General features: G+C 52.5%; 1 protein-coding gene across 2 annotated transcripts in view; it reads right to left on the bottom strand.

The window, feature by feature from the left end:
• Positions 1–5,388: 5,388 nt before the first annotated feature.
• The window catches only part of CRTAC1 (cartilage acidic protein 1), a gene marked incomplete at both ends in the record, with an annotated part of 149,462 nt that continues 127,849 nt past the window's right edge, over positions 5,389–27,001 (bottom strand). The window contains 8 exons of one of the 2 annotated variants that reach the window (XM_080695085.1): positions 5,389–5,423; positions 5,909–6,052; positions 8,397–8,439; positions 9,139–9,284; positions 19,527–19,695; positions 20,294–20,394; positions 21,084–21,166; positions 24,747–24,883. In XM_080695085.1, the coding sequence (XP_080551211.1) occupies positions 5,389–5,423; positions 5,909–6,052; positions 8,397–8,439; positions 9,139–9,284; positions 19,527–19,695; positions 20,294–20,394; positions 21,084–21,166; positions 24,747–24,883 (858 nt within the window). Of the gene's footprint in view, positions 5,508–5,908; positions 6,053–8,396; positions 8,440–9,138; positions 9,285–19,526; positions 19,696–20,293; positions 20,395–21,083; positions 21,167–24,746; positions 24,884–27,001 lie in introns of both variants that reach the window. The other variant, XM_080695084.1, reaches the window with a different exon arrangement.

The following is a 27,001-nucleotide window of genomic DNA, read 5'->3' on the forward strand; positions in this document are numbered from 1 at the left end:
GTGGCTCAGGCTCCAGGCCCGGCTCTTCGTTTGCTTGGTGCCCATGCCCCTGGCTCAGTTTCTGCATCAGCAAAATGGAAGAACCAGCACGGCTCCTCTTATTCCAGGAACTGTTTATGCAGTTGTGCTTCTGAAGTCCTTGGGGCTTTCTGGAGGAGGCTGGGGGCGGCCTGGGGCTGAGCTCTTGGGAAGAGAGCAGCAGGCAGAGTGGGCCGGGGGCCCAGAGTCTGTGGTCCTCCTGAAAGAGCCCTTTTAGGGTCTCTGTTCCCCCACCTGAAAGGCACAGGGGCAGGACTAGGTGACTTCCCAGGTGTCTCTGGATTTAATGCTCTAGGGTACATGATTGGTGAGAGCCAATCCGAAGTAGTTCCTAGTTTCCAGTGACCCCTGCCCTGTGTAGCTGGTGGATCCCATGCCCACCTTGTTCTGTGTATCTATTTTATGATCATTCCCTCTGGGAACAGCACCGTGTGTGCACAACCCAGGCCCGGGAAGGTTGGCTCTGCCCTCTTATGGCCATTTGCAGACCTGCGGCCTCTTTCCTGCAAACCTGCCAGCATCCTGGGGTGGCCAGTGTCCTCCATATCTCCCCCTCCGCAGACTGCCAAGGGTCCCGGGCAGCACGTGCTGGCAAGCACAGGAGCTTTGGCATTGACTAGGTCTGGGGGCTCCGTCCTCAACTTTGCTACTTAGTGATAGTTCTAACTTACTGGGGGCTTACCCCGTGCCAGGCACCGAGTCATACTTAATATAGTAAGTCTGCGAGGTGTCAGAGGCATAGCTAACTCTGTTATGTTTAATGAATAACTCTGTGAGCCTTCTTCCCCATTTTACAGATGAGCAGCTGAGGTGCAAGTTGGGTCGACAGTGTCCTTGCTCAGATGCCTCTTTCTCGGGGACCCCCCCCCATTTTTTAAAATGACAATCTACCTCCATCTATCTCCAAGCTGTACCCCCAGCCCTATCTTATATTTTATTCTGAAACAGGATCTCTCTATGTTGCTGAGGCTCTTGTCCAACTGCTGAGGCTGGCCTTAAACCTGGGATCTTCCTGTCTCAGCCTTCCAAGTACTGAGCATGTTAAGGGGATGACTGGCTAAATAAATCCCCCAGGTGTCAGGTACCTGGTGCTTGCGCCGCATAAGGCTTACGAAGCCAGGCCACGGAGCTGGACAGTCTCAGGTTTTGAATTGTAGCGTTTGCCATTTGAGCTGGCTGTGATCTTGGGTGACTTATTCTTTCTGAGCCTCAGTTTCTTTGGTAATAAAATAGACTAATAACATTTGTCTTGTAGGCTGGGTGTGAGGATTCATGGAGACACATATGCAAAGTTCTTGGCATATGGTGGGCATTCCGCAAATGTTAGCTGCTTTCCCCGAGGATGTATTTTTTCTCTTTTTGCTTCTCATTTTCCCTCTGATGGCCTGCCCTTTGACCGCTTCACTGTACAACAGCAGTTCCTTAAGAGGACGGAGCCGCTGAAGGCGGGGGTTGGTGTTATCGTTGGCATTAACCAGCCCAGCTCTCCTGCCCTCCTTCTTCCTCCTTGCAGGATGTGTCTGTTGCTAAGGAAATGCAACATCAGTCCCTGGCAGGTTCCTGGCCCCGTGGCTGGGGTGCCGGCTGCACAGAAGGAGCTAGACTACTATGGGATGGGTGACCCAGGGGAGGGGGGAGAGGGAGGGGCCAGCCAGCTTCCTGGGCTGGGAGTCTGGGTGGGAGCATCAGTCTGGAATCTGCTGGAAAAGCCCGGCTGGCTCCCTGAGAAAATGAAGTGTTCATCCTCCTGTCTCCACATGGCTCCTGGAGGCTAGAGTGGAGCTCTCGTCTGGGCCACGGTCCAGCGACACCAGTCTGGGTGTGATGCCCAGACCCTGGGAGGGGGCCATAGCAGCCAGAGTGACTCATAATCAAACTCCTGGCCCTCAGAATGGCACCTTCCCAGAGCAGGGTTGGCAACCGTGTAGATGCTGGAAGAGGCCTGCAGATGGTTCGCCATTCTGTAACAGAGAAGGTCAGCCGAACTCCTCCACTGTGGGCGTGGCTAGTGCTTCTGAAGACTCAGACATGACCTCAGAGGGCCGCCTGGGACCCCTGGCCCTCCGGGGACTCCATTTCTTCCTCCTTGCCCTAGCTGGTGGCTCTGGGCAGCATGAGAGGCAGTGGCTTTTTTTTATAAACCAGTTAGCGGCCTGAACCCCAAGGGCAAGGGTGGTCAGTAAGAGCAGAAGCAAGAGAAGCCAGGCTGCTAGGACCTCAGCCTGCCTTTGTCTGTCCCAGCTGTGTGACCCGACAAACCGACAAACCGCTTGGCTTATCTGCAAAGCAGGATAATTATAGCACTTTCCTTTTGGGATTGTTGTGAGGATTAAGCGAGTTGATTCTTGTAAAGAGTTTAGATCTGACCCAGACATGCCAAACTTGCCAACTTTCAGCTGTTATTGTTTTATTAAGGGTTACATTCCTGGGGAGATGCTGGATTCCTGGACACAATAAAAATGGTATTATTGTTACTTGACTTTTCTTGCAAAAACAAACAAACAAAAAAAACCCAGGAGTCTGGCAACACGTGTCACCTTCCCGCTCAGCTGGGGTGGGTTGCAACACCTCCATTTAGATCGCCTTCCCGGACGTGTTTCACTTCTTGTCTGGCCCTGAAGGTCTTTTCTATTTTTGTTGCATCTTCAAATCCAGCATAAGCCAATGAAGATATCAGGAGCCTGGGTAGGGTTATGGGGCAGAGAAAAGGCGGACCTCTCTGTATTCGTAAGTGGACAGTAAGAGTTCAGACCTTGAGGGTCTCAGAGGAGGAATTAGTAGAAAGAGGGGGGTGGGAATATGGGGCCTGGCTAGCCTGTGTGTGGCTTTGCACCCTCACCTCTGTGGCTGGCAAAGCCCAGGCAAATAAATGCATAGAACTGGAGCTACTTGGCTCAGAAAGCCTGTACTCCTGGCCCACTGGGTAGGCCCTGTTTAGCTGGAGCAGGTAATGTTGAGATGCCCTCTGCATCTTTTAGCTCCATGTTTTCCTCAACATAGCACCTTGGGAGCAGGGGACTCGACCTCCTCACTGGGGGGAGATTATCACATTCTTCATGAAAGGAACCAAGTGGTTGTCATGAGGAGGTTCTCAGTAAATACGTGCTAACTGAATATGCTGATGGGTGAGTCAATGCAGCCTAAGAATTCAGCTCGACTTTTCAGAAAGCCCTCTGTGTCCTCTCCCATCCTGGCACTCATATCCTCCACCTGGCTGGGGGCAGTGATTGTCTTACCTTTGCTGACCACTGTATGCCCAGAGCCCAGCTCAGGCCCTGGAACTTAGCAGGTGTTCAACCAGTACCTGCTGAATGATGGATGGATGGATGGATGAATGAAATGGAGAGCTGACCTGCAGTGTGGATGCTGTAACTGTGCTCTTAACAGCCAGGGGACCCTGAAGTCATCTGACTCTACTTACCAAGTAGGTTGACTCGACACAGCTGGGCCCTATTACATGAAGCTCAATGTACCAGAGCCCAAGGCATCTCTGACGTTTGCCGTCATCCTTGAAGCACCTGATGTCCTTGGCAGGCTGTCTCACCAGTTGTCCTGTTCCTTATTTCTCCAGCTGTTATATGCAGCCAGTCAATGGGCCCTGTTATCTTGTCATTTACCACGGCACTTGGAACCATTCCTCTGAGGGTTTTGGGTTTCTGCTTATCTCACTATCTTAGATCCACTGTTCAGCTCTGAAAAGGCAGCAGCTTCCAGAATGATTGGGGGAGTCTGGGCGGCGGTAGAGCTGCCCATTACTCCTTGGACAAGAAGCTATGGTGGGAAAGGGCTCCGGCCCTGGCTCAGAGGCCGCTGGCTCCACGACCTTGAGCAGAGTGACCTTGATTGCTCCATCTCTCTGAGCCTCATCTCTGAGGCCCTTTCAGATCTTTAATTCAATGTCAATACACAGAAATGGGCTTTCCAGAAGTGGAGCGATTTTTAAGTTGGTATTTGCTTCTTGAGGAAATTGTAGCTGTTTTCATTTTAAAACTTTTCATTTAAGCCCCTGTTCTGAGTGTAAAAACAGCACTAGCTACAAGGAACTCATATTTTGTGATTTATTGGGAATATTATTATGATATCAGAAAAGGGTAGTTTTTTTTATTGGATATGTTTTTAAAAGGCTTGCTGCATTCTTAAGTGTGATTTTATTATATCTCGGAGCGACTTTTTTTCCCTCATGAAGAATAGATCTGTGATTTATAACGCGCCTTCACTACCCGAGGCTGGCTGTGAACATATTCTGTAGCATTACATCATCCCTAAAGGCTGATTTGGCTGTAGGAGTGTCCAGGTTTCTAAGCATATTGCAAAGACCGAGTTGCAGGGCTCTTTCTAGAAATCAGGACAGCTCGACACTAGCCATGACTGTGTCTAGCCACACGTGAAAGAACCTTAGAAAGGAAAGGGCCTTAGAGGTCTAGCAGCCCAACTCTCTTGTCATTTGAATTAGGGAAATAAAGACCCAGAGTGGAGAAGAGACCTCCCCCGGGTAAAGGGCTCAGAATACTCCATCTGTGTCTGCCCCTTGCTCATTCCATGCCCCTTGTCTCATCCAAACTATTGTTTTCCCAAAGTGAAGGCTTATGCACACACCCTAGCTGGGCTCATACCTGGGGTGGGGCACTTCCCTTACATCATCCTTAGATCACAACTTGCTTTCCAAGCCTCTCTGGGTGGAAGGGCCACTACTGGTTCAGCCTTCCAACTGTAGCTACTTGCCCAGACACATTTTTTGCCACCAGCTAGATGCTAATATCCAGCTAGATGCTAATATTTGTTGGCATAATTTCCCTAGAAAAAGAGGCTGGAAGACTTAGCAAGTTCAAACTTCAACACTTTTATCGAGTCCCAAAGGGCCACCCTTTCCTCTCCCATCATTACTGCCAAACCCAGTAAGGCTTTTGCTCTCACAGGAAGTCAGGGTGCACACAGCAGAAAGAGCACAGGCCGAACCAGCAGGCACAGGACACATTACCAAGTCAACCGAGCAAGCAACCATCTGGGAGCAGCCATCTTTGTTAAGGGCAAAATAGAAGCTCATGGAGGATACAGAAAAGACAGGACTATCTTGATTCTTCTGAAGGAGTAAGTGAGGCTGGATGGGGTGTTGGGGAGACTTTCCTTTTCTGTTTTCTCAGAAAACATGCAAAGAAAGGCTTCACACACAACTAAGGTTGCATCAGTATCTCCCAGAGTTCCCTTTTCAAAGATGGCCACCCCTGCTGTCCATTCAGAGGGAGCACGCAGCAGAATCTACTGGGCTTGGAGAGAGACAGGCAGCAGGAGAGAGATTTAGTTTTCCACAAAGGTTGTTAGTTTAGTTTTTTTTTTCTTTATTGATGGGATTTATAGTGCATATAACTGAAGGCAAAGTCCGAGGCCTAGAGAAAGATATGAGGCCCGAGAGAGAGGCTCAGAGATTCTAAAGGCAGCCGAAGAATACCCACCTAAAAAGGCCACTTGAGCTGCAAAAGGGATAGGGCAGGGAGATAGAGAGGGACAGGGATGGGATTGGGTGGAGGAAGGAGTTTGGGAGAAAGAAGACAAACACCAGTTCAGAAATTCAGCCAAAGATGCTGCAGAGGAGCTACTTTATATCCCAGTTATGAAGAAATGGGCTGGCCTCACAGGAGGAGTACTTGTTTTAGGAGCTGAGAGAAGAACAGTAGCCTCAGGCCAGGCACAGCACCCCGGGGCCCTGCAGGTGGGGGTGGTAGTGATGGGGCTTTCCCAAGACACTGCCAGGGTCTTCCCCTGAGAAGCTGGGAAAAGGCTGGGGCCGAGGACCTTGATCTGGAGGCCACCCAGAGCTCCCTGGTGGAAGCACTTCCCTTTGTTCCTGGGCTGCGGCCGGGGCCCCACTCACCTACACAGGCTGTGCCATCCTCATTGGGCTCGAAGCCCCGACTGCACCTCTTGTTGGTCCGGCACCTATAGCTTCCATAGGTGTTGACACACACAGGCTTGTCTCGTGGGCACACGAATGGGAACTGGATGCATTCATTGGTGTCTGAAAGTTGAAGGGAGCTACTCACCAAGGAGGGATGGGGCATGGCTCAGGCTCAGCCTGCCTGCCCGCTTGGTGGCCTCAGGCCTGTTTCTTCTCCTGCTGGGCCTCAGTTTCCTCTTGGCTGGCTCCTCTGCAGGTTGATCTCTAACACGTTGGGGAGGTGCTTGGGCTTGGTCCTGAGCTGTCTTTTTTACCCACTGCAATTTCTCTAGGTGTTCTGTTTATATGTAGGCGACTGCAAACTTCCTGTCTCTAGCTGTGGACTTCTCCTTTGGGCTCCAGACTTATGAATCCGATCACCAGTGACCTACTTGACCGGTCCACCTGGATATTTAATTCACACCTCAAACTTAATATGTCTGAAATGGAACTTAAGACTTTCCTTAGCCCTAAAACCTCTTCTTCTAGGTATAACCTTCCTTCCCCAGCTCAATCAAAGCCACCATCAGCCACCCTGCGGGACTAGAGCCATCCCCAGGTCTCTTTGCCTCATGTCCACATTGTCTGCAGCAGGTCCTGGCCATTCTGTCACCAGCGCACCTCTCTCGACCCCACAATCGACCTCCCCTCACTCCTCTGCCACCACGCGCTCCCAATCACAGGATCTCGTGCCCGACTTCTGCAGTTGGGTCTTACTGGCCTCCTGGCTCTGTGCCAGCCTCCTGCCCCTGGGCACAGCAAACCCTGTCCTGCTTCCTGCTCTTCCCCAGGCCCTTCCCTCAGCCAGAAGAGCTCTCCTCTTGGGCTCTTTCTGGTGCTCAATCCTTCTCATTCTTGGAGGTCTCAGCTTAAAGTTCCTTTTCCAGAAGCCCTCCCCACTCACTCTGTGCAGTTTTACTTGCAGGGTTCTTTTATTTTGGTTTTGGAGATTGAACTCAGGGGGTTTCTGCTTCTGGGTTATATCCCCAGCCCTTTAAAAAAATTTTTTTTTATGTTGAAACAGGGTCTCACTAAGTTGCTGAGGACCTGGCTAAGCTGTAGAGGCTGTGATCTTTCTGCCTCAGCCTCCCAAGTACTGGGACTACAGGCCTACAGGGTTCTTAAACTGTCTATCCAGCTGTGTGGTCACATGTTTGGGGTCTGTCCTTATCCACCAGAATAGGCGCCTCTCAGAGCAGGCACTTGGCCTGCATCCCCGGCACCCAGCATGGCGCTCAGTACCATGTAGGAGGCACATCAGTGCCTGTCAGATGCTGAAAAGGAGGAGTGGGTAGGCTGGCGATCTCCAAGGGTCCTCCCACCACACAAAGGAGCAGAGGTTCCCATACACCAGCATTGTTTAGCATGGGCCAGGGTGGAGCATGGGGAGCATGGGGGAGTCATATCCTTCTCAAGCCACCCGCAGCATCCTGTACATACCACAGCATCCCTACACATCCTCATTTTGAGCTCCTTTGCCCAGGCAGGGCCCGCCACTGGAAAACTGCCTCCCCTCTCTTGTGCCTAAGTAAATCCTAGTCAGTCCTCAGAAGGTGGCTTTCCCTGGGCCACCTGCTAGGACCCTCCCTAGCCTGGTTTAGGGCCCCACTTTGTGCTCCTAAGTCCCTGCACAGCCCTGATCCCATGTGTGGTTATGGGCTGTCCCCTGTGAGCCTCCTCATCGTTGTAAGCTCTGCAAGGGCGGGACTGTGCCGCTCTGGTTTTCTTGTGTCTCCGCAGCAAATGCTTTAGCTCTGAGCTAACAAGTGGTATCAGAATAAACTTGTGTCTAAAGGAGGGAGGATCCTTAGCTTGCCCCCTCATTGCTGGTCACTAGGATGGGAGATGATGGGCTGAAGGTCTTCTGGACTCTCTGGGCAGTTCTCTCCCCATCCTAAACTCTTGAGGGGATTTCAGATGATCCCTGGACCCTTAGGAGCTGCCATCTGGAAGCTACCTGCCCCCAGTAGTGAGCAGGCCGCAACCTCCCATCTGCACTGTGACCATGCTCCGTGCCAGGTTTACCTGGGTGCTCCCAGCAAATGCCCACCCTGCCTGCCAGCTCCTTGCTGGCCACTGCTGGCTGCTAAAGCACTCGACTCTTCCACTGGCAGGATGAAGCTGCCCAGCAGAGTCTCCAATGTCCCCATGGTGGTGCGGCTTCTCCCAGGCTTCTTCTTTCTCTATTCATGGCAGGGAGGCATGGCCAGTTCCCAGGACTACTGTGAGTCAGCCTGCCGGTCACTAGTGTCACTCCCACCGTGGTGGGTCATGTGGCGGTCACTTTGTCATCTAGAGCCCCGGGAATGAGCAGCACCTTCCTCTAGTTACACTTGCCACCCCTGTTTGAACCCTGGATGTTGCCATGGGTCAAGCTGACATTGGCCAGGGAGCCCCCACTCCATGGGGCCAGCAGGCAACTCACCCATGCAATGGCCATTTTCCTGCTGGGAGAATCCTTGGCCACACTGCAAGGTGGGCAGAAGCAGAGACATTAGTGAGTTGAGAAGGTCCTGTCTCAGGTCCCTTCCTTAGCACAGCTACAGGACAGCCACCACCCTAACCAGTGTTAGAGGTGCTCTCAGCCCCGAGTCCAGAGAGCCTCTCCCTCCTAGGTTTCTTTGCCATGCATAGAGAAGAGCAGACGTGTGTGTGTGTGTGTGTGTGTGTGTGTGTGTGTGTGTGTGTGTTTCTCTGCACATGGGGTCTTAATACCAGAGCTGAACCAGATTTGACCCAGAGCTGCTCCTCAAAGAACTCCAGGGGCTGCTAGGGGTCCTGAGCCCCACCCTCAGGGCACTCGGAGGCCTCCTCAGAGACTGGAGAGATCCAGGAGGGCATCAGGGGACCTGGCAGGCCAGTCCTTAACCCTGGTCGCCACTGGCTGCCCAACTTAGCAGGCCTTGGGTTCCTTCTCTTGGCCTGTTTCCCTCCTGTGTAAAGTGGGGACAAAAACTCTTGCCCTGCTAATTCTCCAGGGTTCCTGCAAGAAGCAGAAGAAATGGAGGTAGGTGTGATAGTGTTCAAACCAAAAATGGAGGGATTGTTCTGAAGCCTGCCTTTTGCTAAGATTTCCATTATTCTAGAGTTCAGTTCTATACATTAGTCCATGGGGTCATGGTAGGTGCCTGCTTTTCTGACTGCACGGCCCAGATGCCTTGGCCCACCTCAAGCGGGGCTGAGTCCTGAAGCCTGTCCTCGTCCCGGGGGTAGGGGATCTCTAGCACCGAGTTCATCTCTCCGCTGGCCACGTTCCGGCTCACCATCTTGCCATCTGGCCACGTCACCTCAACGCTGCTGGCTTCGTCCCTCCCTGTGGGAGGAAGGAGAGAGGTCAACCGCAGAGGAGAGAGGGACTCTCAGCCAATGAGCTGGCATTTATGTATTCATTCGCTTAATAAAAATATTAACGGAGCACTCTTCTAAGGGCTGGGGAAATGAACAGGCCAGTTTTGAGGCAGCCCTGCCTTAGAGCAACGCTGTCCGGTAGAACTTTCTGCACCCATAGAAATATTCCATAACTAACCTAACCAATAAGGCAGCCACTAGCCTCCTGTGGCTGTCGAACACTTGATACATGACTGGGGAACTGGAATTTAAATTTCATTTTATTTTAAATGAATCTAGCTAGGTGTGGTGGTACATGCCTATAACCTCAGTACTTGGGAAGCTGAGACAGGAGGATCACAGATTCCAGGACAACCTCAGTAATTTAGTGAGACCTTGTTTTAAGAAAAGGGGGTATGGCTGGGGGCATAATCTTGGAGGCAGAACACCCCTGGGTTCAATCCCCACTTAGCCTCCCCTTAAAATTACATTTAAATAGTCACACATGGCTACCATATTGGGCAGCACAGCTGTAGAACTCACATTCAGCATAAGGCTGGATTTGGGGAGACGGAAGGGCTGGCAGGAAGTGGGCTGACTGGTGCCTGGGGCTCCAGTCTTGGCTTCACTACTTACCCAGTATGTTGGAAAGAATAAGGTGAAAGGCAGAATGCCAAGAGACCAGGGACAAAGCCCAGCTCTGCAGTGCGCCTCTGTGCTCCCTGGGACATACCTCTTCTGTATCTATCTATGGAGATCGCCTAGGGGCCAGGTCCTCTGTCATCACCGGGAATGTCCCTGTTCTCACAGGGCTTCCATTCTTCGTGTGGGGATGGGCAAACGCATGAACAAGTAAGTCATGCCAGATACTGGCCAGCTGTGTGAAGAAAACACAGGCAAAGAGGACCTGGCTGGTTGGGAGCCCTTCTATTCCAGGTGGTCAGGGGAGCTGAGCTCTAAAGAAAGCCCTGGAAAAGGTGGCGTGGAGGGCACTGGTGAAAATCCATTCTGCAGAGCTGAGATGTTTACAGAAGACAGTGGCGGCGACACTCAGACAATACTCACGGCGAACCCGTACATATACATCCCTAAAGCAACATGCTACAGCTCTGGCAGAAAGCAGGGCAGAAAGATCTGTCAGGTGTAGGCGCTGTCAAATGCTGCCCTGGCTAAGGCGATGATTGGGGTGGGCTGGGGCTGGGCCTCATCTGCTGATGGAGTCTGTCACCTGGGCCACACCTGGGCAGGAGGGCAGTGCTCAGCACACAGAGGAGGGAGAGTGCAGCTCCCTCTTGATCACCCACAGGGCTGGATGGGGGGGCAGGGGCGTACAGGGGGCCCTCAAATCCCTGTACTCTGCCTGGTGTGATGGCACATGCCTGGAATTCCAGTACTTGGGAGTCTGAGATAGGAGGATTGCAGGTTTGAGGACAGCCTCAGCATCTTAGCAAAACTCTCAGCAATCTTGTGAGATCCTGTTTCAAAACAAAAAATAAAAAGGGCTGGGGATGTAGCTTAGAGGTAGAACACTCCTGGGTTCAATTACTAGTATAAAACTAACTCTCTCTCTCTCTCTTCCTCTCTCTCTCTCTCTCTCTCTCTCTCTCTCTCTCTCTCTCTCTCTTCCTCTCTCCCTCTCTCCCTCCCTCTCTCTCTCTCTCTCCCCCCCTACTCCCCCACACTCCCCTAAGCATCATTTGTGGGCTTATATCATCACTTGTATAAACTATGATTTTTCCTAATGTACATAGATGCTGTTGGAAGACAGACCACACTTAAAAGCACTGTTGAATTCATATTGGCGTTTGGTCCTTATTATCCACTAAAGGATGCAACACTGACAGCTATTAAGGGGTGGAGGGCAGTCCATGAGATATTTTGATGCATAAAAGATGTGCTCATATTTTAGAAAAGGGGATGGGAGCCCCACACAGACTTTGAGGAGACGCTAGTGAAGGCCCTGTGTGCAGAGGTCCACCATGGGCAGGGGCCGTGATGGCAAAGTGTGGAGGGAGGAGCCCGGCTGCACCTTTCTCCCCAGTCCCTCCGGGGTCCCCCAGAAGTCTCCCCGGCATGTTGCTGCTGTGCCAGGAGTTAGTGAGGACAGGACCAGCTGCCACATTCTGGAAGATTCCCAGAAGGAGCAGCCCCGCCCTGTGGGCACAGTGGAGCTGAGGCCACAGGGCCCTGGACTTCTCCTGCAGATCCAGCTCCTTCCAGCTCCGACCTTCCTGAACTTAGTCTTTGCTTTATCAAGCCAGAGAAGACTTCCCGCCAGACCCTATTCCCCCCACCCCCACCCCACAGTGTGCAGCTCCCGGGGAGGGAGGCAAATGGGGCTGGGGAGTGCCACCTGCAGATTTTTATTTTTCTGTTTTGAAGTAGAATCTTGAGGTGCAAGCAATTTGGCATTTTTAGGGTGTACAGTGCCCGAATTAACTGGCACATAAAAGTAAACATTTTGCATTAAAATAAAAAGAGACAAAGAAAAGCAAATGTTTCTCACCTAAGCCAAGACAACAGCTACATGAATACATTTTCCAGCCTGACTGAAGAGCCACAAATAACTCAAAAGAGTTGCCGAATATTCATAGACGATTACAAATTTACAGCCTGGCCTGCGGCTTTGTGGAGTGCACATTTGAGCTGGGTTTCCTCCCTCTCTCCAGACCCCGGAGGGCTGCGCTGATGAGCCTGGGAAGCGTGGTCAGGAGGACTTCCTCCTCGGCCGCTGACTCTTCTTCTGGTTTGAGCAACCTCTCTGGGCCTCGGTTTCTTGTCTGTAAGGTGGGGTGCTGGCCCAGCGCCCTTGCTCCTGGGAAGCCCAAGCCCGTCTTCTCTGGATATGAATCATTCCCCACCAATTGCTAATCATCCTCGTCACCATCTGCTCCTACAGGGGGTCACACCATGGTTCCCAAAGAGCTTTCACAGTATGTACTCACATACCATATCATATAATGCACTGAATCTTTACAATGTCTCTAAGAGGAGGGCTTTTGTTTTTCTTTTATTTTTGCCCCCCTACCCCAAGTAGTAGGAATTGAATCCAGGGGCACTCTACCGCTGAGCTGCATCTCCAACCCTTTTTTCTTTTGAGACAAGATCTCCCTAAATTGCTCAGGCTGCCTTGAACTTGTGATCCTCTTGCCTCCGCCTCTGGATTACATGGGTGGACCTCTGTACCCAGCTGTGAAGGTATAAGTTTCATAATTGCCATCTTAGACATGAGAAGGCAGAGAGAGTTGCCCAGTTACTCAGCTAAGATCTGTTTGATCCCAGCGTGCTACTCCCCTGCTGCACCGTCCACCCCGCAGCCACGCCCGCAGCCACCTTGTGCCAAGCGTTGCACAGGGAGCTGGGATCTGTGAGTGAGAAGGACCCGGGCCCCGTTCTGGAGGAAATGATCCCCACGGGAGTAATGAACACAGGTAACTATCTTATAATAAACGGGAGAGGTTAGCAATAGCATCAGCAGCGCTCAGTGAGAGGTGGGCCTTTTCATTTGGGTGTTGCAGGAGGGGGTGAGAGTTTGTGGGGGGAAGGAGCATTCCAGGCAGAGGGAATAGTGTGGGTAAAGATATGAAGGTGGAAGGGCCTGGTGTGTTTAAAGACCAGGAAGAAGTTGGAAATGGGGGAAGCAGAGTGTGAACTGAGTACTGGGGTCAGCCGGGGAGAAGAGGCCAGGGGGTGGGGCACTGAAGCCTTTGCACTGCACGGTGGGCGTTTTCTACCCATTCTCTGGATGCAGGCATTGAGGCCTGGTGAGGTGAAGTGACTGCAGCTGTCTGAGCGGGGGCTAGAAGCCAGGCTCCTGTGCATCTGAGCCTGGCTACACAATTGACGGTGGCCCAGCTCCTGGACACCACCAGTAGCAGCCTTTATGGCAGCGGCAGCCAGTCTGCAGGCCTGTGTGCAGGCGAGGGCTGGCAGAGGAGGGGCCGGCAACCAGCAGCAACACAGGTCAGGGGCAGCAGTGCGTGGCCTCTGGCAGCTTCTAAAGGACAAAGGCCACGGAGGCACAGAGAACTGCGCTTTTCAGAAGAATTACAAGCAAAACAGATGGCGGGAATACAGTTGGTGGAATATTTTTACACTTTAATAAAGCAATTTTTATGTGGGCCACTGAATTTTCCTTCCCTAAATGAGCACCAGCCGGCTTGGAGGCAGCTCTGAGTCACTTGCAAACAATTAGCTGAAAGGAAGGGGGGAGGGGGCGGGGTGCCATCATGCCGGGGGTGGGGGGCTGCCTGAGTGGCCGACCCCTAGCGGGGGCTGGCAGGGACAAACAGATAACTGGCACTTGTTTTTATCGGCTGGGTTTGGTAGTGAGCTGGCTCAGCCCACTGCCAGGCAGGAAACAGAAGCAGGGTGTGAGCTCGCAGGGCGGCTGCGTAGGGCCAGGGTGGGCAGCATTCAGCAGGCACTACAAGCAGAATTTCTTATTTATGAGGCTGGAGGTCGGTCTGTACCCAGGAGGGGTAGGAAGGGGCAGGGCAGTATGCAGAGGGACCACAAAACTGGCCAGGGGCTCCCCACACTGTGTGAAGGCGGGGTCCACTGAGAGGGGCAGCTCTCTAAAGGACCTGGAGAGCTCTCTGCACAAGTGAGTGGGCCCTAGGGGACCCCTGGAGAACAAAGCCAGGCAGGTCCCTGAGTCTTACTGTGTGATATGATGCTGCTGCCCAGGCTTTGTGAAGAGTCGGGGGAGGGGGAAATGAGGGTCCGAGACCTCCACGTTTGCTCACAGGGACAGCAAGGCTGGTGCAGAAGATTAGAGGGGCAGCCGGGGCAGGTGTGTGTCAGTGGGTGCAACCATGAGCCGGACTCGGAGCATGTGGGGACAGGAAGGGCTGGGGAGGTTGTCTGCCGAGAGGCACCCATGTGCACCCACATCTTGGTCCAGGCAACACATGCGTGCCACACGGCACTGAAAAGTCAGGCGGAGGCAGGGAGTGATTGATGGAGAGAGGACTGAAGCAGGGTCGTCGGGGGCTTCCTGCAGCCCTCTCCCCTCCAGAAGGCACCTTCGCGCAGCCTCGGCCCCACTCTGCTTCTCAAACAGGCAGAGAACCCCAAGGCAGGCCTTTCTAAGATTCCTGTTCTGGAGCGCCCCCTCTCACCTTAAACTGCTCAGAACTGGAAACAATCTAGCTGTCCATCAACAGGGGACTTGGTAAATAAATGACTGAAATATGCCACACAGTGAAATACTTTGCAATATTGAGATAAAACATAAGAGATGTGCACAGACTTGGAAGGATGGCCAGGCTATTATTGCTAAGGAAAGGAAACATGCTAGCTATCGGAACATGTGGAGGAGTATGACTATTTTTTTTTTTTTAAAAAAAAAACACACCAAGCAGTATAAATCTTTGAATGTGTTCCTGTGCATCTTGAATAGGACAAAATCATTTCAAGGGCATGGAGCTGCAACCCGGCCAGCCCAGGCCTCGTATTTGAAAACTGCTGCTTGCTCCTTACCCGCCGCCTTCCTAACCCCTTTCTTCTGTTTGATATTTCCTTTTATCATAGCACTTAATATCACCTACCTTTTTATTTTTATTTTTTGTGGTATTCAGGGTTGAACCCAGGGGCATTCTACCTCCAAGATATACCCCCAGCCCTACTTTTTATTCTTTATTTTTGAAACAGGGTCTCACTTAATTGCAGAGGGCCTCACTAAATAGCTGAGGCTGGCCGCAAACCATGATCCTTCTGTCTCGTCCTCCCAAATGTTGGGATTCCAAGTGTGTGCCACCACGCCCAGCTTCTAACATTTTTTATTTTCACCTATTTATTATGTATTTCATGCTTATCCTCCTTCCACTACCTTTATGGCAAGAACCTTTGTCTAGTTACTGTCTGGCACATAGTAGGTGTTCAATAAATACAAACTGAACAAATGAACCACAGGGTGTTGGGGGAGGGTGATGGAAGAAACATTTATTTATTTTTTTTTAGCTTAATATTCTAAACACCGCAGTGAGATTGTGGGTGTTTTTTTACTTCCTTTAAAATAATTTTCATATTTTCTAATTTTTTTGTAATTGATATGCATTGTTCTTACAATTGGGAAAAAAACAAAAGGCTTCTAAGAATGAGAGCAAAGCTGCTCTTCTCTGGGGCTCCTGTGGAGGGGGCGTGGCTCCTGCTGGTGGCTGGGGTCCCTTTGCAGCCCTGCTCTGCCACAGCAATGCTGGCTTGGACTTTCCTGGCTCTGCAGACACCTGGGAAAGCTGCCCAGAGCAGAGCTAGTTTCTCTTGCCCCTGGACCAGTGTGACGGTGCACCCACACCTGTTTGGCCTGAGTTGCCAAGGAGCTCGGCATACTCTTGGAGGGCAGGTAGTCTCTCCCCCAATCTCTGCCCTTCTCCTCTTCCCCAGGTCCCATTTCTGTCTCTCTTCCTCAGTTCCCTCTTTCCTTAGTCCTTCCCAGTGTTACCCACCAGCTCCCTCTCTTCCTGCTCTGTGGTTGGCTGGCTCTCCCATCAATCAGGAAGGCCCACCCATAAAGGAGGCCCCCTGGGCCTGGAGAGGCCTTGGGGCTGCAGGGATGGAGCCCTGTGCCCCAGCTGTGTCCCTGCTGCCTGCTGAGCTGCCTTAGCAGAGTCTCTGTGGGCCTGTACCTGAGAGCAGCCTTCCTTTGAGTGCCTCTCTGGGATGCAAGCCCCGAAAAAACAGGAGCCTGCCGGAGGGGGCAGATTCTGGTCAGAGAAGGGACCCTGGAAGGCCCTAATATGTATTTTTTTTTTCTTTTTGGTACTGGAGATGGAACCCACGAACATTCTACCTGTGAGATACACCCTAGCCCTATTTTATTTTGAAACAGGGTTTCACTAAATCGCAGGGTGCCTCATTAAGTTGCTGAGGCTGGTGTAAACCTGCAATCCTCCTGTCTCAGCCTCCCAAGTACGGGGGGTTACAAGTGTGCAGATTTACACACTGCACACAGAGCAGCTACAGGAGGTGGGAGTCACAGTGGTCAGTAACGCAGACAGTCCAAAGCCAGCTCTTCCTGTCCTCTGGAGGCATGATTTGGGGCAAGTTACTGGAACCCAGCCTCAGTTTCCTGACCTGTCATATGTGGGTAATAATGTCTAATGCAAGCTGTGGTGTGAATTGAATGAATGATCCATGCAAAGCCCTTGGCACGGCGGCTGGCACACACCAAGTGCCCCAAAGTGTTGGCTACTGCTAGTCTGCAAGAGGACTACCTATTTACTTATTTATTTATTTATTGGTGGTACTGGGGGTGGAACCCAGAGGATTTCTACCTCCGGGCTGTACTCCCAGACCTATTTTATATTTTATTTGGAAACAGGGTCTCACCAGGTTGCTGAGAGCCTCACTAAGTAGCTGAGGCTGGCTTCAAACCTGTGCGATCCTCCTGTCTCAGCCTCCCAAGTGCGGGGATTATAAGCGTGCGCCACCACGCCTGGCAAGGACTACCTATTTAAAAGTCGTGTGTAGCCAGGCATGGTGGTGCACGCTTGTAATCTTAGCATTTGGGAGGCGGAGACAGAAGGACTGAGGTTCCAGGACAGCCTCAGCTACTTAGTGAGGCCCTTTGCAACTCAGTGAGACCCTGATTCAAAATAAAGACTAAAAAGTAGGGCTGGGGTGTAGCTTGGAGATAGAATGCCCTCGGGTTTCATTCTTAGTACCGTAAAAAAAGTAAATAAAATAAAATAAATAAAAATAAAAGTCGTGTTTACCACTTTAAGGCCAGCAGAGAAAATGGCTGCCTCAGGAGTGATAGACGCGCCAGCCTCAGGCGGCCCCATCCTGGGTGCAATAGCCCAAGAACATGCTCATATAACCAGGCCCCAGGCCCCCTAAATATTTATTGCATCTTTTTCGGACTATATAAATATTATGTGTTCCCTATAAAAACTGGAACACACACGCACATCAAAACATATGGAAGAAAATAAAGATCACATCTGCAAGCAGGCTTGGGTTTGAATCCCAGCTCTGCTGTATCACTAACCTGTGACTTTGGGCAGGTGCTTAATTGTTCTGATTGTCTGTTTTCCCATTCATGAAATGGGGCTCTAATGCCATCTTGGGACAGTGGTGAGGACTGAGGGAAGGAACAGGAATAAAGGGCCCTGGACGGTGTCTGAAGGGAGCGGGAGGCTACAGTACCGCCTGCTCAGGCAGCACCGTTCACACCTTTCAAATTTCCTTTCAGTTTTTTTGGCACACGAAGCACATGTATAATATTAACATTTGTATGTTTATTAATTTGAGACCATATTGCCTAATATTTTAATATTAAGATCCTATCACCTCATGAGGTGCTAAACATGGGAAGTGTCTGGTTTTGAACCTGGGAATTGACTTAAGCTCCTTCTTAGCTCTTAGGGTTTGAGCAGAGACATTCCTGCCCTGTCCCCACGCTTCTCGATCTTTTTTCCCAGTGCTGTAATCCCTGTGCCCCTGAAGAAATTGTATGCTTTTTCTCCCTAATGCCTCCTGCATTTCTTTAAAACCAATTTATGTTGATATAATCAGAGGTTCACAGGGAGTTGAAAAGAGAGCACAGAGAGGCCCTATGTGTGCGTCACCCAGTTGCCCCACTGGTTACAGCTTATGGACGAGTGGTGCCATATTGAAATCAGGGTTTTGACACGGGTACAGGTGTATGTGTAGCTGTCATTTGTCACACACATGAACCGGTGTCGCCATCACAGTCAAGATAACAGAACTGTCCTATCAGCATGGAGATGGTTTGTAGCCACGCCCCGTTTCCCCATCCCTGAGCCCGGGCTACCACCAGTCTGTTTCCCGGCTCTATGACTGTCATTTCAGGAAGGCTATGTGCCTGGAATCCTGCTGTCTGTGGAGACTCGCTCTTTACTCCCCCAAAGCCCTGAGGTCTATGCCAGGTGTCATAGCAATGGTATATTCTTGTTATTGCTGAGTAATATTCCATGGTATGGATGTACCAGGTTGTTGAATCACTAACCTACTGAAGGACATCTATGTCATTTTATTGGTTTGGGGATATTAAACGTCAAGCGACTATGAACAATAGTGTAAGGATTTTTTGTGTGGATATAAATTTTCATTCTTCTGAGACAAATACCTAGAGATATAAGCTGGTCCCCCAACTTATGATAGTTGGACTTATAGCTTTTTTTTACTTTATGATGGTGGAAGAGTGATAGGCATTCGGTGAAACGGTACTTTTAATTTGGAATTTGGATCTTTTCCAGGGCTAGTAATATGACGTCTGCTCTTCTCTTGCGATGCTCTGTACTCAGCCCTGAGCACTCTGACACTGCACTTACATCCTGAGCACTCTGAAGCTCTGCACTCAGCCCTGAGCACTTGGCAGGTGCTCTTACACTGTGCTGCTGAGGCAGCATGCTCAGGAGTTAGGTGCACTCAGTGCAGTCTCAATTTGCAGTATTTCAGCTCACCATGTGTGTATGGGGACAGACCCCATGGTAGTTGAGGAGGACCTGGCTCATAGACTAGTAGTTGTATGTTTAGTTTTGTTTTTGTTTTAAAGAACTAATTCAGAAGTCGTACCCGTTTACATCCCCCCACCAGCAATGTGTGAACGAGACAGTTGTGCCCATCTCTTGGAGCTACCCGTGTCCTTACCAGAATTTGGTATTGTTGGTATTTCTTACTTGAGCTGTTCTAATAGGTGCTAGTGGTGGAATCTCAGTAACACCGCGGGAACAGTGTAGATCTGTTACGTGATTATGTGCATATTGGTGCATTTACACATGAAAAAATACAGGACTTTTTCATCCCCCTCCTCTGCCAGGAGCCAGCTTTCACCTGCCTCTTTGAGAGCACAGGGCTCCCCAAGCCTCTGTTGTTGGAGAAGACACAGGGCTTTGGTGCAACACCCTAAGGACTGAAGCAGCTTCAGGGGAGCAGCTGCTCTGGGTGAGCTTGGTGCAGACCAGCAGTCAATCCACAAGGCCTTGGACGAGTGGAGGATTCACGACTCCACACTCGTTCCATGGAGACCCTGGACTGGGGCCTCCCGCAGGCAAGGAACATGAAATCCGAGGCAGGTTTTCCCATTCCATCCCGACCACAGGCTCACAGCAGAGCAGGGTGTGCCTCTGATACTGGTGTCGGCCATGCGGTCCCAGGGAAGAGTACCCTGAAGATGCTGAGGCCCTGAAATAGTCATGCTGCGGGACTCCTTTCAAGACCTGCTCACTGTCCCCCAGCCCCACCCGGGGCCCCGACTCACCCAGGCCAAAGTGTGCCACGGGCTCCATCTCACACAGGTAGCCCGAGCCCCCATCGATGATCCTCAGGTGCGCCCCGCTCTTCCTGGTGTAGAGCACGACCTTGGCCCCCCTGGCGAAGGCCCCAAACCGGGTCCGCGGCACCACTCGCAGCCAGTTGTTGCTGAAACCCTTCAGGAGGAGAGGGGCAGACCAGGCATCAGGGAGGAGGCTGGGGAGACAGGGAGAACAGGGAGGGAGGAGGGAGGGAAGGGGCAGAGGAGGAGGAGAAGAATGGGCAGAAAGATATAGAGAGAGAGAGAGCACGAGCGAGAGTGGCCCAAAGGAAAGAGAGGCCTGGAGGAGGGGGCCAAGAGACTCAGGAGAAACACTTATGGTAAGCAGGTGCAGTGGCGCACACCTGTGACCCAGTACTTAGGAGGATGAGACAGGAGGGTCGCAGGTTTGAGGCCAGTGTGTGGTAACTTAGTGAGACCCTGTTTCATTATAAAGAGTAAGGCTAAAAAGGGCTGGTAGAATGTCCTTGGGTTCAGTCCCCAGTACAAAAAAAAAAAAAAAAAGGTAGTTTATGGTGGAGACCGAACAGCAGAGGGGCCAGGCAAGGGCTTCTCCCAGACAGCGACCTCCCTGAGGGCTCTGTGCTTCCTCCAGGCCCTGGGAGCCCCATCCCCACCATACTGGTCAGCAAGTGTCCTGGGCTTCTGTGTCCCCATCCTGGCTCTGAGGAGCACACGGGCTGGGATCTATGGGTCCTGTGGTCCGTGCACACCTGATTTCCCCGGAAGACAGACAGCGGCTGAGCCATGGACTCTCCGTGGGACAAGATGAGGTCAAGCACGCCATCTCCATCGAAGTCGGTCACCACGCCCCCTACAAACAAGGCGGACTGGATTCACCTCTGGCTTAGGCTACAGGAGACGCAGAAGGGAGGAGCGCAGGGCTTTGGGCTGTCCCCTCCTCTCAAGTGGTTGGCTCTGGGCAGGGCTTCAAGGGACCAGACCTTTCCTTTCCCTGGGCATGGTGTGCAGCAAGTGGGGGCAAGTTCCTTACCCACTGGTCTCTGTCCTGGCTTGAATAATGCACCTTTACACTGGCATGATTGTTTTGCTAATTTATTAGGTGTTACTATGTTCCTGGTCTTCTTTGGGTCTGTGCTACAACCCAGGGAGGTGAGCAGGGCAGCTATGATCTCCACATCCATTGTATGGATGTGGGAAGAAGACCCCCAGGTGAAGCAGTTGTTCCAAGACCACCAAGTGAGGCAATGGCAGACCTGGGCCTTGGGACTCCTGGTCCAGTGCTCTTTGTCGCCAAGAGGGCAGGGGTGAGATACAGGCTCCCATGTCTGGGAGCACAAAGGACCCAGTCCTCTCCTTCCCATACCTACCTGGCAAGGTGCGGCCAGAGAGGCCGCTGCCCACAAACCTGTGGATGCCACCCCCTGCCAGCATCTCTGAAATTGGGAGAGATGGTCTCTCTTCTGCCTGCTGCCTGGCACCCCCCTGAGGTGGGAAGGACTGGGCAGGACCATGCAGACTGGAGCCTTCAGGTACCCTTACCTGTGCCCCGGCCCTCGGGCTCCAGGGCATCTCCAGGGTTGAGCTCCTCGATGAGGGGATCTCCATGCTCCCTGCGGATGACGCTGCAGGAGAGAGACAGGCTGGTTCTGTGAGGTCCAGGTGGCCCTGGACCTCGAGGCCACTCACTCCCTCCATCCGTCCCTCGAGCAGCTCTGGGCCCCTTGTGCACGGGCTGCCACTGGATGCCCATGGAGACACTTTCTGCACACAGACCTTGCCTACATCCTGGCGGCTCCCTTCTTGGGGTTTAATTTATGTTGGCAAATATTGATTTTTCCTTCTCTAATGGATGAATTATAGACAGCCGGGGAAGGGCAGTTGATGGATGGAGAAGGGCAGGGGTACAACTACCTTCAACCGACCTTCACTCTCCTCCAGGTGGCCCTGGGATCCTAGTGCTGGGCACTGCTCAGGGCCTGGGCCCCATGCAGAAGCCCCTGCAAAGCCACCCTGCCCCTCCTCCGCCTTTCTCACTTTGGTGGCCGCTAGCTTTCCTGCCCGTGTTAACGCTGTGTATGAGTGCAGCTTATCAGCGGGGTCATCTGTGAGCTCTCTGCAGGCTGGGACCTTCTTTGTCTTATGCATCTTATGCATCTCCCCAGCATCTATCTCAGGGCCCAGCTCTCAGAAAGCTCCAGGCACGCCTGTGTGGATTCCAGAGACGGCGGAGGAGTGGTCCCTTTGTGTTGCAGGGGTTCTGTCTGCTCTGGACTGTGAATCCTGGGCACATGTATTTGTTCCTGGGCCGTCTGCTGTCGAAGTCCAGCCTTGTCTCCAAATTCAGCTGGCTGCTGATGAGCGTGGCGAGCTTTCCTCTAGCTTTCCTCACTCACCACCTTCTCTTTGGGGGTGGTGGATGCTCTGTCCTCGCTATGTGGAGTAATGGGGGTAGGACGGGTGAAGTCAGGGCCGAGGGCATCTGTGTGCCTCTCCCTGTCACACTGCCTGCCCAAAGCAGAGAACCAACAGGGGGCTGTGGGGTGGCCGCTGCTTTCAGGAGGGGCACAGGGTGCCCACAGCTGGTGCCTATGGTGGTCAACGGCAGAGAGCTGGAGGACTGCAGGGCCGGGCAGATGCCTGGAAGGTGTCCTCTGTCCACATGGGGCATCTCTGTTGAGCATAACTACCCGTTCGTCTGGGTAGCAAACAGTCTAGCTGGGAAGTGGACTTGCATACGCGTGTGCATGGGTGTGTGCATACTTGTTGGAAGTGTGATAATTCAGCCTGCTGACAAACACAGTCCCTTTGGCCAGTCCTGTCCTGCAGGCTCTGCCATTGCTAGACAGAGACAGTTCTTGGCTCAGGTGACAGTGTGGTTAAGGTTTCCTAAGGAGAAAACCCAGCAGTTCCACTGGATTCACATATTCACTGATCAAATTCTGCACTGTGTGCCAGGCCCTGACCGGCCTGGGGGTACTGTGCACATCAGGCAGGATGGAGCTCAGAGTCCGTGTCGACAGGGAGTCGACACACATACAGAGTGTAGGCCGGCCAGGGCTTGCAGAGCTGACCGATGATAAGGGCTTCCCAGAGGAGGGCCGGCTACGCTGAGACCAGATCGGCGGTGAGTCCATGGCACTCAGATGCCGAAGGAGGAACGAGGCCCGGGGGGGTGTGGGCAGCGGGAGAGCCTAGAATGGAAGGAAGCTTGGAGTGTCTGGTACTTAGTGTAAAATGCAGAGTGAAGAGGCTAAATCTGAAAGCCCGGGGAGCCTGCGAGGGCAGGAAGTGGGAGAGGGGTGGGCTCACACTCTCATTTCAACAGCTTGCTCTGCTGGACTAGAGACAGGAGAGAGCTGGGGGTGGGGGGGTGTGCGGGCTCCCCTGGAAGCCGGGGTGTGGGGGAGAGTTGGGAACAGATCAGAGGCATGTTTACCTACATAAACGGGGGCTCGTCCACATCCAGCCGGCCTGGAAAGTCCCTGCTTATGCTTGCTGCCTGGTTGTGATTATCAATGGACCCTTTCACTTGGATATCGGTCTGGTTTGGGTGACACATTGCCCAATATTTTTAAGAGCTGCAGACTCAAGCACACAGGCTTCAGGTCCTCAGTAGCTGGACGCGCCACAGGGCAGTACTAGGCTCATGGAGCCTGTGATGCTCTGCTGAGTGACAGGTGAAAAGCCTGAGCAGTGTGGGACAGGTGGGGTTAAATTTTCTGAGCTGCCAGCTGAGCAGCAGTCCCAGCTGAAGCCCCCGAGCTGTGTGCTCAGGACCCAGCCATCTGCCACTGGGACTCGGGGCCCAGCCTGTACCTAAGGGGTGGCTGCTGCTGCCCTGCATGGAAGCAAACACACTGCCCCACTGGGTGGCCACGTGGTGACTCCGTCCACTGACAGCCTGGGGCCAGCCCACACTGCCGCCGCAGGGGAGGCTGGGAGGTTTGAATCAGGCCCCAAGGGCAGGTGAGCAGGCAGGGGCGGTGCCTGGCTTCTTGGGGGCCGTGGAGATGGGAGCACTAGACTTGTAGGTGCACAGGGGCCCTGGCAAGTGACACTTTATTAACCAGAGAAGGAGAGCAGTGTCTCTGTTAACGAGCAATTGATCTTCTGCAATTAATCTGGAAGTTGTGAATAAGCTTTTTGCAAGGCACCTAATTAGTAAATCTGGTGCCTTGGGGGGTGATTACATCCAGTCAGGATTGATGCTCGGCTAATAATTATATTTAAAAACATGCTTAGTCACAGCTCATGCCTTTTATTAATAGTTGGGCCCCCCCGAGAGAGGGGAGAAGGAACCTGTGGGGTTGAGAAGGGGATTAGACCCATTTCCTGGTCCCAAGACTTTCAGCCTACCTCCTCTTTCCTCCTGGTTCCTGAACACCACTGGCATATTCCAGCCAGGAACAGGGACATCTCAGGCCACAAGTCCTGAGGTCTGTCCCAGCAGTGGTTCTTAAACTTCAGTGTGATCAGAATCGCCTGAGGCCTGCTGCCCTTGTTAGAAGTACAGATTTCTGGGCTGGTAACTGCTGAGGTTCTAAAGCTGGATCCCCGGGGCGGGTCCTCCACTCTAGACAGGCGCTTCTGGGAGCTTCTGAAGGCACTGTTCCCACCTCCCTCTCTGCCCTCAGAGCCCAGGGAAGTGTCACCTCAGCAGCTCAGCCCTTTCCCCCTAGAGGGTGCTCAGGTGCTTGCTGGTTCCTCCTGTTTCTGAAACTCCCTTTTCTTGTCTACCATTATTTGTTTCTTCCAACGTTTCCTCAAGGATGTTTTTTTGCACAGTACCAATCCCAAGAGAAAAATCTTTGGAAGGATACATCCTGTGGTTAAATCTATGTGGAACACTCCACCTATCTTTTTCAAAGTTGAAATGCTCATGGTCCTGCTCCAGCCTATTTTTGCCTAACCCAGGTTTACCCCAACAGACTTGACTCTGTGAGCCCTTCTGTGGCCTGGGGCTTCTAGCTTGTGGAGCTGGAGTTTGGGGTACGCTCTGGGCCATGTCCTCTCCACCCTCCACCATAGCAGAGGCTGCACCTTGCCTGGGACTCTCCCTCCAGCCCAGGGCCCCCCTGCCATGTCTGGGCCTCCCCTCCTTCCTGTTTCTTCATCAAGGGCCCTCTTTCCCACTGGCCCTTGCAGTCCTCCCCTCTGGTTCCTAAACCTTTCTCCACCCCCCAGCCAGGCGGGAGCGCATACCGGAAGAGGCGGTTGGCTGAGGAGCTCCGGTAGGCGATGTTGTTGAAAAAGATCTCCAGCTCCTGGTCATTGTCAAAGTCCGCGGCAATGACCGTGCGGACAGGGGAGGGCATGGAGAACTTAGGAGAGGCGATGTCCTGGAGGAGAGAGGGCTGCGGGTCAGTGGGCAGGGGGAGGTCTCCCCTCTGTGTGTGTGGACGCCAAGAGCCCCAGGCCATCCTCTCCTACTTCCCACCAAGGGACCTGGGCACCTGCCTTTGGGACCACAGGAACCTAGGGCTGCTGGAGGGGTACACGGAGGAAGAGTCACACGCACACTCACGCCAGCCAGCACCTTGTTAGGCCTGGTCTGCATCACACTCAACTCCCATGGGTTCCTTGAGCAGGGGTGCCATCGGTGTTCTCATTTTACAGGGGAGGGAACTGAGTCCTGGAGAGAGAGAGGGGGACGGCCCGTAGTCACAGCCCATGATTGTGGCTGAAGCCAGGCTTCTGATTCCAGGTACTGTGCCCTTCTAGCAGGCATCCCTCTTCCTCCACGGTGAGTGGGAAGTGGGGAAGGTGCCGGAAATGGGTGCGTTTGAGTCCAGTCTCCATGGATGAGTAGACATGTGACCTTAGGCAAGTTACTCAGCCTCTCGGATCACACTTTACTCATCAGCACCTTGGGGATCTAAAGCAGCCCAGGCCGTGAGGGCTGTGCCTCAGATGCTTGGCACGGGGGAGATGAGCGTGAGACAGATCACCTGTGCTGGCCCGTCCCCAGCACCGTGGAAGGCGAAAGGGATGGCCTTTAGCTGCGTCTTTAGCTGCCTCTCCCTTGTACTATTCCTTGGGAGACTTGAGTTTTATTTTCAAACATCTCCTTTGAGAGAGTTGGAGTGTCAGCTATACCTATCCAGGACTCGTGAAGACCCAAGATTCAGGATTGCCCCGCTTGGACCCCCAAGTGCTGGCAGAGTCGTGAGGGAGCCTGGCAAATGGTTCTGGGGATGGGATTTGCCTCTGAAATAGATGAGCCATGCCAAAGATGACCTTTTGTTTTTGAGCAAAACATCCCCAATTGTAGATGGGTCTATCCATTAAAGACCCTGGGTGCCGGGCGTGGTGGCGCAGGCTTGTAATCCCTGCGCTTGGGAGGCGGAGACAGGAGGATCACGTAGGTTCGAAGCCAGCTGTGCTGGCTTAGGAGACCCTGTTTCCAAAAATAAAAAAAAAAAGTATAAAATAGGTCGGGAATGTAGCCTGGAGGTAGAAGGGCTTCCAGGAACCCCAGTACCACCAAAAAAAAAAAAAAAAAAAAAAAAAAAAAAAAAAAAAAAGACCCTGGGAGTCTGTCCTAATCCCAGGTGTATAAGGAAGGGGCCAGGAAGGGCCCCAGAGTTGGGGTTCGGGGAGGGCCCTCTGCGCCTGGGCCTGTCCTCACCCTTGGCCTCCTGCTGCCGGCAGCTCTGCTGGCCACAGGAAGGGGCGGCTGGGTCAGCTGGTGAGCTTCCCGTCCCAGGGAGGGAGGCTGTCCCTATCGGCACGGTAATGAGCTTGATGAAGAGCCACCCCCGCTGGTCAGGCTGGGCTGAGCAGGCCCTGAAGAGCTGGGCAACCAGGAGACCTCAAGATCTCTAACTCGTTATTGTTCTATCGATCCTATAAAAATGGAAACCTTCATAGCCCCCATGGGGTTACCCCACTGGACGCCTGGGCTTTGAGATAATGTATGTAAAGCTCTTAGCACGGTTCCTGGCACACGGAAGACACTTGATAAATGGGGTACTTACTATTATTATTACTAGTGCTCCTGCGCGCTCTGCGGAGGGGCCTACAGAAGGCTAACAGGTTCTTTAACCTCAGCACACTGACATTTGGGCCCGGATGACGCCATGGGCCGTCCTGTGTGCTGTGGGAGGCCCAGCAGCAGCCTTGGCCTCATATGCTGATGGTACCCCCTTCCTCAGCTGTGACAACCCAAAACGTCCCTAGACATTGTTAAATGTCCTGGAGGAAGGGAGGGCAACATCCTCTCTGTGGAGGACCTGGGTTGGAACAAAAGCTTAGTAAAGAGCTGGACGTGGTGGGCACGCTTGTAATCCCAGCATTTGGGAAGCTGAGACTGGAGGATCATGGTTTGCGGACAGACTCAGCTACTTAGTGAGGCCTGCCGCAACTTAGTGAGACCCTGTCTCAAAGAATAAAGAATAGGTCTGGGGTATAGCTTGGAGGTTGAGTGCCCCTGGGTTCTACCCCCAGACCACACACAC

This window comes from Muscardinus avellanarius (genome assembly GCF_963383645.1).
Source record: "Muscardinus avellanarius genome assembly, chromosome: 4".
NCBI classification, from domain to species: domain Eukaryota; kingdom Metazoa; phylum Chordata; class Mammalia; order Rodentia; family Gliridae; genus Muscardinus; species Muscardinus avellanarius.